The sequence below is a fragment of the Cherax quadricarinatus genome, chromosome 40, assembly GCF_038502225.1.
Source record: "Cherax quadricarinatus isolate ZL_2023a chromosome 40, ASM3850222v1, whole genome shotgun sequence".
NCBI classification, from domain to species: Eukaryota; Metazoa; Arthropoda; class Malacostraca; order Decapoda; family Parastacidae; genus Cherax; species Cherax quadricarinatus.
The window spans coordinates 21,976,045-21,991,921 of NC_091331.1; the positions used below are offsets into that span (position 1 = coordinate 21,976,045).

The 15,877-nt window shown below is 39.3% G+C and overlaps 1 protein-coding gene across 11 annotated transcripts in view; it reads right to left on the reverse strand.

The window, feature by feature from the left end:
- The window catches only part of LOC128687335 (alpha-(1,3)-fucosyltransferase C-like), an 82,181-nt gene that overhangs the window by 19,647 nt on the left and 46,657 nt on the right, over positions 1-15,877 (reverse strand). For all 11 annotated transcript variants that reach the window (XM_070092789.1, XM_070092781.1, XM_070092779.1 and 8 more), the window contains one exon: positions 644-759. In XM_070092789.1, coding sequence (XP_069948890.1) covers positions 644-759 — 116 coding nt within the window. The remainder of the gene's footprint in view (positions 1-643; positions 760-15,877) is intronic.

A 15,877-nucleotide genomic window follows, 5' to 3' on the forward strand; every position in this document is an offset into this window, starting at 1 on the left:
GTTTCAGCCAGAGTTTTGTCTCATCAATTTTATATTGTTACTGGACTAAACAGAAGAATCATACAGTGAAGACAGGAAATGTAGACTGGCAGGTGGCCTTGTAAAGTTATAAAACTCGTCCTGGATACAGAAAACTTTAAGCCACGTGACGTCCGGTAGAAAATATCACTGACTGCCCGTGAGAGCATAAACGACAAAATCGTCACTATATAAAAAGCTCAACCTTGAAGGATAACTGACATATCCACTGTAAGGAATTAAGAATAAGTAAATGCTTAACAGATATCCCTAAAGTACTCTTCAGTCTTCAATGAAGTGCTGGAAACAAAAAATTGTTTCAGTAAAAAAAATAGTTATTATAAACCAGTTTCTAGGCTCGGTAGACGAACTAAAAAGAAAAAGTTGGACTAAGAAAGAAAAGTCTGGCAATAACTTAATGTCCTCCTTCGGGGATACCTAAATAAAACACCATAAAGTATTCCTTCAGTATAGAAGACGGAATGAAAGTACGAGACTAGAACCATTCAGATGAATAAAAAGTAAGTACAACACAGACAGGCCACGTTATCCAATAGAAAACTCAGCCTCTTCAAACTTGGCAAAGGGAAATGTAAACAATACTGTACAAGACAAGTGACATTACCTAAAGCGTCCACCATACCAAGCGCTGACGTGTTCAGGATCAATGAACTGCTGCATCTTGTCCTCGAAGATCACCACCATCATCACCATCAACACCATCAGACATCCGTACACCACCTGAGCAGCAGAATATTAGATATAGATTTTGTAACTGAGCAGAAGCCGTTTTGTTTTTCAATTTTGTATAAAAAACTCTCAAAATAAGAAAACTGATGACTGGTAAACTTCATGTGATTATAAATTACCTAAGAAAAAATACTCAGTGAATGCAGCAGCTTTTATTGGAGGGAGGGGTTATTACTAATTATTTTTTAAGCATGAAAAATATCTAGAAAAAAAGAAAACCGCAAGTGGTTGTTATGAGGAAGAGGAAAACCTACACTTTGGAAAACTACTGATCAAATAAATCACTTCATGACAATGCCGCAGTTCATTATTTGAAATTCTTTTGGTTCAGTTCCCTGACCTATCTTTAAAAAAAAAAAAAAAAACAGGTGGTAAAGCCAGCTCCGACAAGCCAGTACGTCATCAGTGGTTCAATCACTGTCAAATTCTCTGTCAAACCCGCACACTACATTCGACTAAAATTTTCAACAACTTCCCTCTGCAAGGGCAATCCAACCTTACTCTATCAACTTGCAACCTTCACTCAGTAGACTGCAACTCATTAAATGACTTGCAGTGTAAAGAGGAAAGGTTGACAATTGACATTAATATCAAGTGGAAAATTATCACTCAACTTCTGGGTGTGAATATAACTTATCCTGATTTACCTCATTAATGACACTGAATCGAGGTGATGCGACATATACACACCCAGTATTACAACATCTTCAATTTATGTTGGTGTCTATATTATGTACCTCATACCCATCCTGTGGGCGGCAGTCAAAGTCTTACAGGAGAACATAATGGGTCCCGGGACGGGGCCCCAACATTTATGTCTGTTAAGCAAGTTAAAATGACAATGAACTATTTAAAAAATGCATTAATTCAGAATAATAACAATGAACTTTCACAAGTTCAGTCACAAAGCACAACAACGCAATTACGTGTAGTTATAAGTTACTTAATAGACATTTACAATAGGCAGAGTGGCTAATAATATGACTCAGTTAATAAAAAACTTATATTACCTGTGAATGAGTGGTTTCTGAATTCATGAATTATTCCACCACATTAAGTGTGCAGTGTGACATGAGTTCCACTGGCAAAGTTTACATTTGGTTAAATCTAAATTAGCTGGAGGTGCAGACTTCCTGTGGAACTTCTAGCTCAATCATAGCCGGGAAATAGTACATCTACGAAACTGTTGATTTTGTTGGATAAGTCATAGGCATGCAGCTCCTCCTGCTTGATAGTGTGATGGCTTATACATTGAACGCCGTCATTCTTCCTCTGTCTCAAGTTCAGTTGAAGGTCTAATAGCTGACAACTCAAGGTGAATTTTTCCATGCGTTTGAAGACCAATGTGAGAAGGAATCCGCAAAAACTGTACTCTAATGCCACTGTCTACAATTCTAACCAGCTTTTTTGACTTCAGACACGAGCATTTCATAACTGACACTTATGGAGATGAAAGAAATTATGGATGATAGTGAAGATATCAACTTCGGATACATTGATACATTTGAGTGCAAGGAATATAGTAAACAGTTCAGTTTGAATGGCAGAAACTCAGTTGCTGTTCCAATGTGTTCCAATTTTTATACAAGAGCCATAGTTCTGCTGAACAGCTGCACTAACGTGTTAGTGAAGAAAGCCCTCATCAGACTGTACATAATTTATGGAAGAAAGCTCTGTGTGACGAAGGCATCAATATTACTTCAAGAATCATTCTTAGCTTCCAAGCATAGGCTGCTATTGCAGCCTATGCTTGGAACCTAAGGTCCTTCGGAGGAAAATGAAGGATAATCATTTGAAAAGGGATAATTTCTTATAGTGCAGAGAAGTATCGTTGTTGCCTTACATAATATAGATCGTGTATCTGATTCATTCGGAGGTGAGTTCCAGTTTTCATGATCTAATTGGAGGAATATTTACCTGCGGTGAAGAAAGTGAAAGACTTCGAATGAGTTTACCTGAGCGTTTTAACACCAGTGAGGTTATTTCATTCAGTCACTTGACCTCTGATGTCTGAGATATCAGGTTGTTTCATGCAGTAATCCTTATGAGGATATACAGTAATCTTTACAAAGATACACAATAATAACACACTCACAGGCACTAACTGATAAGTAGACTAGAGAAGAGAAAATTATTGCTATCAAACATGCCCCATTAAAGTATATATAAAAAAATGTGTGTGTGTGTGTGTGTGTGTGTGTGTGCGCATCACTGAAGTAGGACACAGAGGGGGATGTGTGGGACAGTGAGAAGGCAGAGGTGGGACACAGAGCAGAGGGCGGGACACAGGGGAGCGAGCAGGATACAGGGGAGAGAACAGGACACAGGAAGAGAGCTGGACACGGGGGATGAGGGGTGGGACACACACAACAACGGAAGTACAGTGATAAGTTCGTTTATCCGTAAAATATTCAAGAGGAAATTCCTAACTTCCGTCAGTGACGCCCAACACTCCAGTGTGGCAGAGGTACCACTGGGAGGAGACAGACCAGATACTGGTTTGGGAGGGGGAGAGTAACGACCTACAGGTGTGGGGAAGGAGACGGACGGGTTACATAGAAGGGAGGGGCAGAGAGATGGGCTACTGGGTGCGGGAGTTGGAGTGGGACAGCTAACAGGTACGAGAGGGGTAGAAGGACGGTTAACAGTTGAGTGGAATAGGGACGAGCTACAGTTTTGGGATATGATCCATAACAACAGACATATATGCTCCCTGAAAAAAATATATAATAAGTACAAGATTATAAACCAGGCAATGAAAAGTTTAGCGATGAAATTTTCGCCTACTTCCCGAAAGACCTCATGGAAACTATTAAAAAACATAATTCTGCGCCTCAGAGGCATGCATCAAAACATTTTTTCAACAAGATTTTACACATCAGCAGTGTTTTTCTACCCTTCTCTGTATGATAGTTACACCGTGTGACCAAAGCTTACTAGATGTATTTCTGTTTGTGTGGTGTACAGGAATGTCCCCTTGTATGTCAGTGATCGTGATAGAAATAGTGCAGTGTGTGGCATAATTTTCAATTGCAATTAAATATTAGCTTTTAAGATTTGAAGCAAATCAGAAAAGGCATTAGGATATACACAGCCCTAAAGTACTTTATACCTTCCACTAAAAATCACCAGCTTTCAAACCAAACTGAAAAAGGCTGCTCCGGTTATCTCAAAGCCACTATACTAAAATACAGCAGCACATAAGTTGCATTGCGAGGTTATGAGCTTAGATGTGTTGAAGTTTACCAGATGAGACACTCAAATCGTGGCATGAAAATGAGTATTTAAAGTTTTCCAATTTCTTCCATAAGAAAGACGAAGATCAATGCAAATTCTTCTTTATGTAAAACTGACCAGCTTTTAAGAATTAAATATACAAGTACTAAGCAAACAAGCATGAAAGTAATTTGTATTTGTGCTTCAGACACATAACATCCATTTTCTTGCAATAGTCCTGAGAGCACATAAAAATTGCACTGCACAGATTTAACCTAGGATAACTCAGTTATGTCAAACATCTAGGCCACAACCAGAGGGTCAGCAAATATCCTAGCAAAAATAATGATGAAGAGCCCTGGGCGACCGACACAGAAATCACTGTATTCCGCCGGACAAAAGTAACGCCAGTCAGATTGCTAGGTGTGCGTTGAATTTGAAAGTGAAGGTGTTTGAGTGTTGGAGAAGGTGGAGGAGGGGTGAGGGGGGGGGGCTTTGAGGGTAGAGGGGGTGAGAAGCTATAAGTGTGGGAAGGTGGAAGTGCTAAGAGTGTGAAGGAGAGGGAGGGGGGAGAGTGAGGAAGGAACTACTAGTGAAGGAGGTGCTACTTGGGAGAGATGGAAGACACTACCAGAGGGATGTGATTACTGACATGTAAATTAGGGCCTTGGATTTGAAAACTGGTGCCACATTTGAGATTTTTCAGCTGTCCAGCAATTACTAACAAAAATGATCATAAATCTTAATGGTAAGTCACATAGATTTTTAGTTCCTTAAAACACCACTTGCTATAAAATCTTATGTTTAATTTGTATTCCCATGAACTTTCAGTTGCCTTTGGTTTGACATGTCTCTCTCATTTCTGATACTGTTCACTTCTTATTTGTGAGAAACCTTTTTAAATTTAATATTCCCTTACTTTCCTATTATTTTCTGTGAATTCATCCATATTTTTGAACATCAAAATGGTATACAATACCGACAGGTTGGTAGGTAAGACACATAGGCAACAGTTAGGCAACTTTATTCCGAAACGTTTCGCCTACACAGTAGGCTTCTTCAGTCGAATACAGAAAGTAGGCAGGAACAGTAGAGATGTGAAGACGATGTAATCAGTCCATCACCCTTGAAGTCGTAGAATTTGAGGTTGTCAGTCCCTCAGCCTGGAGAAGTTCAGTTCCATAGTCAGGAACTATCTGAAGATCAAGCGACAGTGCGGAGACTTAAATACTGTCGGAAGGAGAGGTGCATAGTAGTAGTAGTAGTGAGAATGTAGCCACTGAGTATTCGACTGAAGAAGCCTACTGTGTAGGCGAAACGTTTCGGAATAAAGTTGCCTAACTGTTATCCATATTTTTACCTTATTGCTCATCTTATACCTCATCTTCACTTTTTTTGTATGGCTGGTGAATACTTACGACTTCGGGAGGTTTATTTTTATTGGTAAATTAATTTTCGAGTGTCTTTTCGGCTCTGTTCTTAACACAAATTTACCAGCATTCCTGACTTTCTTGCTCTGATCTCTTTGTATTTTCAGTGAATGCTCGTCATACTTTTCTATTCTTTCGTATTATACAACTTGCTATCTTTTAATCTCTGATTAAAGTAAAGGTTCTCCTTCTCACGGGGAATGAACCTTTATTCTCAGAGAACTTTTTAACAAATTTAAAATAGTTCATTTAGCTAGTCCATCTCGCATGATGTTCCACCTAATCCCAATTAAGAAACCTCTAAACACGTCTGATCCATTTTTCCTTGTTTTAAGCACCACTACAAGGTGATAGAACCTCTTACCTATAGTCACTGAAAACCGTTGATGTTTTTATCAATTAACTATACGTCTTTGTAGAATAATTTACGTTAACCTAACCTAAAATAATAAACCATGCATTTTTGTAGAGGCTTAGATCGGGCATCAATCAATGAGCTGCAATGCGTGTGAAATCGCCCGATCTATTTGGAAGACAGACTGATCACACAGAAGAGGAGAGCAGCACACTAGAGATGTATTCAGTCTCCGGCATTAGCAAAACTAAGTACACTCGCAGTGTGCAGCTGCCGTGTTTTACTAGTTACATATAAGGGGGGGGGGGACCGAGTTTGCTCCCTGCTTTTATCATATCCCTCCCCAATCTGTTCCCCAAGAAGCTGAAAGGAATACCATTCCACATCACCGAGGATTGACAGCCCCTCTGCTCATGCCTCTTTCTCACTAGCCTTGAGATAGCCTCCTTGCCTCACTGCTTGTCCCTGAAGGCAAAGTGAGGCATTATGGGAAGTGCTGCGTGATTTCCTGCTCAACCCGCTCATTTCCTCCCCCCATCATTCTTCCACCCCCTTCAATCCTCTCACTGTCATGAACCTATTATTTCTCACTTTATCGCCTCTTTTCAAATTCAAGAGTTTTTTTTGAGAGTGTTTCGTTTTACGAATGCCTTCAAGATACTCTTACACCAAATACTTCTCAGTCGTCCATATTTCGTCAATCACGTAATAAGTAGCGTCGACGCGGCTAAATTAGTGTTTATAAGCATCATACTATCAACTAAAACTTATTCTTTCATTCATGACCATATTGTGAAATTGTAAAGCTCTGTATAACTGTTATTTTGTAACCTGTCGACTATATACGGGTAATTAGGTAAACTGTCATTTGAGACTGGAAAGAACTATTAACATGTTATTGGTTGTGAGCAGGATATCAAGTCTGCTTATTTTTTCCTTGTCATTGTTTTCTCTGTTTACGTTTTCCTCTGCTTTTATTTGCACTGTAATTATTTCCTCTGTTTACAGTTCCCATTGAGAGTATTTTCTCTTACATTTTCAATTGTAATTATTTCAACTGCTTACATTTTTTGCCTTGTCATTGTTTCCTCTCCTTACATTTTCAGCATACACTGCATACAATTTTATTATTTATGCTTATATTCATCTCTGTGTGCATAAATATTTTAATCTCTGTACATATAAACCCAGTGCATCACAAGTTAGATGCTTTGTTCATTCAAACCTTCAGTATAAAAGTGATTGATTATACCGACTATAACTGGCAACTCGCACAGGCAAGTAGAATTCTCATAACAAACCCGCCTTAAATGTATAAGATGCAGGAGCAGCTTAGGATAAAACCAGACGGACAGCTTGCTGTGCCTCAGTTATGCTGGCAACTTCAAACACAACAATCTAAAACAACTGTAAGAAAGCACAAGACGAACACCATTTTTCATATTTGTATTATTTACAAGATTATTTCCAACGGATTAATGAAGAAAATAACTGAAAACACATTTAAGAACAGAATATGCGGCGGAACAGTTAGTTTCTCGGCAGCCAGGTGTGATTTTCAGGTCCAGCCATCCGTACATTCGTTCTGTTGTGCGTACTTCCCTCCGTATGTATATATGTATGTATGCATGTCCGTCCACAAGTCTCTTCACAGTGTACCATTTTCTATAGCCAGATGTATGCCTTTTCCTTAAATACTGGCAGGTGGCAGTTATCGAGCCTCATATACTTATCAAGCTTGTAAAAACCTTAGTTTTATTATTACCTTCTGAGAACAATGAACTCAAACAGGCGCTTCCGACTGCGACGGCAACAACAGATGTTTTTAATATCCATCTTCCTTAACACATAACACTCGACTAGAGTTATAACTCTTTATATTTTCAGTACTAGTGCCAGTTTTCTTGGGAAGTCGTAATGAACTACTGTAACTATATCCAAAGAAAAACTAGCCGGGAATCAAATCAGTGGCACGAAATGTATGGCTCTAGCGCTCAACTGAGCTAGTTGGTTATAATAGGAAGGATGCAGCGACATTTTCGTTGGAGTTGTGGTGAAGGAAGATGGGTATAAAAAAAAACTTGTGGTTATCGCTGCAGTCTGTACCAGTGTATTCATGTTTGTGTTATCTGCGAGTGTATTCTGTCTATTAATAAAGTTCACATAGAATACAGAATATAGGGGTGATAGAAGAAGAAAATATTCAAGCAGATCCGGGGAGAACCTTGAGTTTTCCCTGAGGTACGCTCATTCTCTTCCCTGAGGATGAGGGTCCCCAGTCCAGTTCTAGAGGTGGTACCTTCCATATATATATATATATATATATATATATATATATATATATATATATATATATATATATATAATATAGGGAGTACCACCTCTAGAACTGTTATAGGGACCCTCATCCTCAGAGAAAAGAATAAACTTGCTTCAGGGAAAACTCAAGATTCTCCCTGAAGCTGTTTGAGAATTTTCTCCTACCACCCCCTATATTATATATACATATTTTATTTAAAGACAAAATACATTGACAAAACATTCACAAAAATATGATACAAAGTAAAACAACATAGGTAACTCAGAGCTACATCTCGAATACTTCGTCCAGCTCCCTGGCGGTGGGCCGCGTGCCCAGAATGCTGCACGCATTTCCTCTCTGGATCGCAACACTGAGTCTCTGAAAGAGGAAGCTGGTCGCCCTGTGGTCCTTGGTTTCTATGATGAGCTTTTCACCTAGCTCTTTGAGGAACTTTAGAGCACACTTGCCCCATGTTCCAAGGGTCTCCGACCCTATTGGAATGAAGTTATAGCAAGGGGGAAGGTCTTCATATTTGCGGATCTTCTGAGTCTCCCTGTGGCTGGCAGCTCCACCCCCTTCCACTACGGAGTATGGCAAGTAGGTGTCTGCCAATGTGGCGGCACATGTGTAGTCCCAGGCAATCTGCTTTCCATCCTTCCAAGGTAGCATAGTGGCTCCATCAGGACGCTTTAGACTTCCGTCAGACCTCTGCACTTGGGGTTCCCGTTGAGCTGGGCAACGGGCTGTGGCGAGGCTTCTCTTTATGATGTCATTGACCTCCTCATGCCTGGCATACTTCCCTTCTGCTGTGTGACACACGAGACCATGAAGTCCGAATTGATCAGCTGTCGCCCTGCCGCAAATACACCTATGTTCGGTGAGGATGGGGGCGGCTAGGCGAAGAGCAACACCAATCCGAATGGCCTGTGGGTCTAGTCGAGTGCCCAAGGAGGAATTGGGAATAGCAAACAGGAAATCTCCTGAGTGTGGTGCCTTCACTGCCAGGAGACGAGCTTTGTCCTTTCCTGAGGCGTTGGAGAGCATTGTGTTGGCGATTTTTTCCATGATCGGTTTGTCCCAGTGGGACTGTTTGTGTTCTTTGGGAGGAGCTGGTCTACTGGAGGAATCTGTAAGGGTGTCCCACCGAATCGCTGCTTCAGTAAACCTGGGGTCTTGAGCTCCTACCACGTCTCTCAAGCGTTCGGGAACAATCTTCTTGACTAATGCACTGGAAGCCAAACACGAAGACAGAAAAGCAGGTAAAGCAACATGCGTTGCTTTGCGCACCCCTATACCTCCCAGTCGTACTGGGAGGGTTGCCTGATCCCATTGCTGATCCTCTAGTGACAGGTTCAGTGCCTTCTTAAGGGTTGACCTCAGGTGTGCGTCATATTCGTCAAGTGTTGGGTTGTCAAAAGATGGTGCACACCTGAGGAAGTAAGTGAGTCTTGGAATAGTAAGGCACCTTGTGAGGAGATACAGAGCATCATGGGCATCAAGATTGCTTATTCTCTCCTCCATTCTCATCAGGTCATTCAATTTGTCCTTGAGGAATGTGTCGATGGCCTGGTGACCCAGCGGTGCTCCCAAGAGGGTACTGTTGGACGGAGTGGTAGTAGAGACTTCTGGGAGAATTCTTCGCACAGCATTGATTATTTCCTGGTTTGCTGTGATGATTTCACACTTGGAGAGATTGAGGATGAGTCCCAAGTCTTCTCCCTGTGTTTTCACCAGTTGTAGGTCCCCTACCAGGGACTCTTCAGTACCTGCCAGAGTGCCATCATCCAGGTACCAGATGTTGAGCTCGCTGCGTAGGCTGGAAGTTAGTTCTCTTACTGCCAAGCAGAAGAGAAGTGGAGCGAGTGGGTCACCCTGCTGAACACCTTCTGATGAGAGAATTTCACGTTCTCCAAACAAAAGAATTGAGGGTTTGCTGTAGCCGGCTGAAATGAACGGAAAAAGACTGGGGAAGCGATCCCGAACAGCTGGCAAGACAGCATCTCTCTTTACCATATTAAAGGCATTTCTAAAATCAAGTTTGACTATGGCCTTGTCTTCTGGTAGGTCCCTGATGTAGGCCCTTGCCGCATGAGCTGCAGCTTCACTGCCTTGAGGGACCCCAAAGCCCAGTTGGTGTGGCTGGAGTAAACTGGCAGCTTCTAGGCGAATGTTTCCAACCGCAATGGGTCTGATTCCCCCATCCTTCTTCTTCAAGGCACACAGTGAGGCTCCAAAAAAGAAAGGTTTAATTTCTTCTGGGATTCGCCCAGCCAGGCAGTTGTTGACGAAACTTGTTAACTCGGTGAGAAGAAGTGATGCAGATGCACCAAGTACTGGATTTACCATCTCCTTGAGGTGCTGAGGTCGAATTCCCGTGTAACCTCCTGCAGATCCTGCAGGAATGACACAATCGCCTTATAGACTTCCGATTCAGGCAAAATTAATTGTTCAGTGATGGGGTCTTCCTCAGGGTTGTTGTTGATGGCTATGGTGTCCCTGGTTGGATGCTTGTCTCTTAGTGCTTGGGCTGTGGTCTCATCTTTGGGGGCTACAGTGTCGTCACTTGTAATTAATCTTATTGCTCCCACTGTGTTACCTTCTTCAATTTTTTTTGCTAACCTGTGCGCAAATTTTCTCGTTTTCAGTGGGACTTTTCTTGGGTCTACCTTTGTGATTCCTGCGATGATGGGGCAGAGGGACACAATTATCCGTTCCTGGGTAGTTGCGCACTGCCTTGATAACTGACGTGGTTAGCAGTTTGCCTCGTCTCTCAGGAACTGCAAGACAGACATTGCCGAACAGGAGCAGGTTGCGCCATGCTTGGATGGTGCCTCGGGCTTCTAAGTTGGTGGAACCTCCATTCACCTGCTTGAGAAGGTCTGTGAATTTCCCTGCTGCATATGGGCGAGCTGCTTTAGGGATGTGGGATAGGGTACTGTTAGCAGTGGATTTGAATGCCAACAGAAGGTTATCACAAGTGAGGAGGTTGCCATTGGAATTGTCATCTGCCTGTGGAGGTTGTGGGCTGCTCTCTGCTGGGGGCATATGTGATCCTGCACACCCATTGTGTGCACGAATGCGACCATCCCTGTTGCGTGCTCGAAACTCTCCACATACCTGACATGTGCCTCTTCTTTCATTGTTGGGTGCACTGTTTCCCTGGCTTTGTGGCTGGCTGGCTTCATCATCTGCCATACCTCAAACTGTGTGGTAAGCCCAGGCTGAAGGGAAAATGGCGCATGGCACATACCGCATGTGGTTCATGGTGGTGGTAGGGGGAGGCGAGGGGTCTCCCCCCATATATATATATATATATATATATATATATATATATATATATATATATATATATATATATATATATATATATATATATATATATATATATATGTCGTGCCGAATATGTAAAACTGGCCAATTAGGAAGAACTCATTTAAAATTAAGAACTTTCTAAAATTTCGTCTCACACACTTTAAGATATATTTTTTGCATTAATGATAATGTAAAAAATTATAATTTTGCACCAAAAGAATCTTAGAAAACTTGCCTAACCTTATTATAACAAGAACAATTTATTTTAGCCTAACCTAACTAAATATATTTTAGATACGTTTACAATAATTTAATACTGAACAAACACATCGAAATATATTTTTTTCGTTAGGTTCAGAATGATTTTGGCGAAATTATTGCATACACAAATTTTCACTTGTCCTATATGGCAAGATAAGCGTTGCTATTTAAGCCAAGATCGCAAGTTCTGCCTATTCGGCACGATATATATATATATATATATATATATATATATATATATATATATATAAAAATATATATATATTATATATATTATATAAATATATATATATATATATATATATATATATATATATATATATATATATATATATATATATATATTATATAAATATATATATATATATATATATTTTATATATATATATATATATATATATATATATATATATATATATATATATATAAATATATATATATTTTATATATATTATATATATATGTATACATTATATATATATATATATATACATACATATATATATATATATATATTTTATATATATATATATATATATATATATATATTTATATATATATATATATATATATATTATATATATTACATAATATATATATATATATATATATATATATATATATGTATATATATTTATATATATATATATATATATATACATATATATATATATATATATATATATATATATATATATATATATTTATATATATATATTATATATATATATATTTTTTTTTTTCAACAAGTCGGCCGTCTCCCACCGAGGCAGGGTGACCCCAAAAAAAAAAGAAAGAAAATCCCCAAAAAGAAAATACTTTCATCATCATTCAACACTTTCACCACACTCACACACCATCACTGCTTTTGCAGAGGTGCCCAGAAATACAACAGTTTAGAAGCACATACGTACAGAGATACACAACATATCCCTCCAAACTGCCAATATCCCAAACCCCTCCATTAAAGTGCAGGCATTGTACTTCCCATTTCCAGGACTCAAGTCCGACTATATGAAAATAACCGGTTTCCCTGAATCCCTTCACTAAATATTACCCTGCTCACACTCCAACAGATCGTCAGGTCCCAAGTATCATTCGTCTCCATTCACTCCTATCTAACACGCTCATGCACGCTTGCTGGAAGTCCAAGCCCCTCACCCACAAAACCTCCTTTACCCCCTCTTTCCACCCCTTTCGAGGACGACCCCTACCCCTCTTTCCTTCCCCTATAGATTTATATGCTTTCCATGTCATTCTACTTTGATCCATTCTCTCTAAATGACCAAACCACCTCAACAACCCCTCTTCTGCCCTCTGACTAATGCTTTTATTAACTCCACACCTTCTCCTAATTTCCACACTCCGAATTTTCTGCATAATATTTACACCACACATTGCCCTTATATATATATATATATATATATATATATATATATATATATATATATATATATTTATATATATATATATATATATATATATATTATATATTTATATATTATGTATATTATATATATATATATACATATATATAAATATCTATATAATATATACATATATATATATATATATATATATGTCGTGCCGAATATGTAAAACTGGTCAATTAGCAAGAACTCATTTAAAATTAAGTCCTTTCTGAAACTTTCTCTTATACGTTTAAAGATATATATTTTTCATTAATGTTAATGTAAAAATTTTTAATTTTGCACCATAAGAATCTTAGAAAACTTACCTAACCTTATTATAACAAGAACAATTTATTTTACCCTCACCCAACAAAATATATTTTAAATACGTGTATAATAATTTAATACTAAACAAACACAATCAAATATATTTTTTTCGTTAGGTTCAGAATGATTTTGGCGAAATTATTGCATACACAAATTTTCACTTGTCCTATATGGCAAGATGAGCGTTGCTATTTATGCCAAGATCGCAAGTTCTGCCTATTCGACACGACATATATATATATATATATATATATATATATATATATATATATATATATATATATATATATATATATATGGAGAAAAAGAGAGAGGTTAAGAGAGTGGTGAAGCAATGTAAAAAGAGAGCAAATGAGAGAGTGGGTGAGATGTTATCAACAAATTTTGTTGAAAATAAGAAAAAGTTTTGGAGTGAGATTAACAAGTTAAGAAAGCCTAGAGAACAAATGGATTTGTCAGTTAAAAATAGGAGAGGAGAGTTATTAAATGGAGAGTTAGAGGTATTGGGAAGATGGAGGGAATATTTTGAGGAATTGTTAAATGTTGATGAAGATAGGGAAGCTGTGATTTCGTGTATAGGGCAAGGAGGAATAACATCTTGTAGGAGTGAGGAAGAGCCAGTTGTGAGTGTGGGGGAAGTTCGTGAGGCAGTAGGTAAAATGAAAGGGGGTAAGGCAGCCGGGATTGATGGGATAAAGATAGAAATGTTAAAAGCAGGTGGGGATATAGTTTTGGAGTGGTTGGTGCAATTATTTAATAAATGTATGGAAGAGGGTAAGGTACCTAGGGATTGGCAGAGAGCATGCATAGTTCCTTTGTATAAAGGCAAAGGGGATAAAAGAGAGTGCAAAAATTATAGGGGGATAAGTCTGTTGAGTGTACCTGGTAAAGTGTATGGTAGAGTTATAATTGAAAGAATTAAGAGTAAGACGGAGAATAGGATAGCAGATGAACAAGGAGGCTTTAGGAAAGGTAGGGGGTGTGTGGACCAGGTGTTTACAGTGAAACATATAAGTGAACAGTATTTAGATAAGGCTAAAGAGGTCTTTGTGGCATTTATGGATTTGGAAAAGGCGTATGACAGGGTGGATAGGGGGGCAATGTGGCAGATGTTGCAAGTGTATGGTGTAGGAGGTAGGTTACTGAAAGCAGTGAAGAGTTTTTACGAGGATAGTGAGGCTCAAGTTAGAGTATGTAGGAAAGAGGGAAATTTTTTCCCAGTAAAAGTAGGCCTTAGACAAGGATGTGTGATGTCACCGTGGTTGTTTAATATATTTATAGATGGGGTTGTAAGAGAAGTAAATGCGAGGGTCTTGGCAAGAGGCGTGGAGTTAAAAGATAAAGAATCACACACAGGGTGGGAGTTGTCACAGCTGCTCTTTGCTGATGACACTGTGCTCTTGGGAGATTCTGAAGAGAAGCTGCAGAGATTGGTGGATGAATTTGGTAGGGTGTGCAAAAGAAGAAAATTAAAGGTGAATACAGGAAAGAGTAAGGTTATGAGGATAACAAAAAGATTAGGTGATGAAAGATTGAATATCAGATTGGAGGGAGAGAGTATGGAGGAGGTGAATGTATTCAGATATTTGGGAGTGGACGTGTCAGCGGATGGGTCTAAGATGAGGTGAATCACAGAATTGATGAGGGAAAAAGAGTGAGTGGTGCACTTAGGAGTCTGTGGAGACAAAGAACTTTGTCCTTGGAGGCAAAGAGGGGAATGTATGAGACTATAGTTTTACCAACGCTCTTATATGGGTGTGAAGCGTGGGTGATGAATGTTGCAGCGAGGAGAAGGCTGGAGGCAGTGGAGATGTCATGTCTGAGGGCAATGTGTGGTGTGAATATAATGCAGAGAATTCGTAGTTTGGAAGGGAGGAGGAGGTGCGGGATTACCAAAACTGTTGTCCAGAGGGCTGAGGAAGGGTTGTTGAGGTGGTTCGGACATGTAGAGAGAATGGAGCGAAACAGAATGACTTCAAGAGTGTATCAGTCTGTAGTGGAAGGAAGGCGGGGTAGGGGTCGGCCTAGGAAGGGTTGGAGGGAGGGGGTAAAGGAGGTTTTGTGTGCGAGGGGCTTGGACTTCCAACAGGCATGCGTGAGCGTGTTTGATAGGAGTGAATGGAGACAAATGGTTTTTAATACTTGACGTGCTGTTGGAGTGTGAGCAAAGTAACATTTATGAAGGGATTCAGGGAAACCGGCAGGCCGGACTTGAGTCCTGGAGATGGGAAGTACAGTGCCTGCACTCTGAAGGAGGGGTGTTAATGTTGCAGTTTAAAAAATGTAGTGTAAAGCACCCTTCTGGCAAGACAGTGATGGAGTGAATGATGGTGAAAGTTTTTCTTTTTCGGGCCACCCTGCCTTGGTGGGAATCGGCCAGTGTGATAATAAATAATATATATATATATATATATATATATATATATATGTCGTGCCGAATAGGCAGAACTTGCGATCTTGGCTTAAATAGCAACGCTCATCTTGCCATATAGGA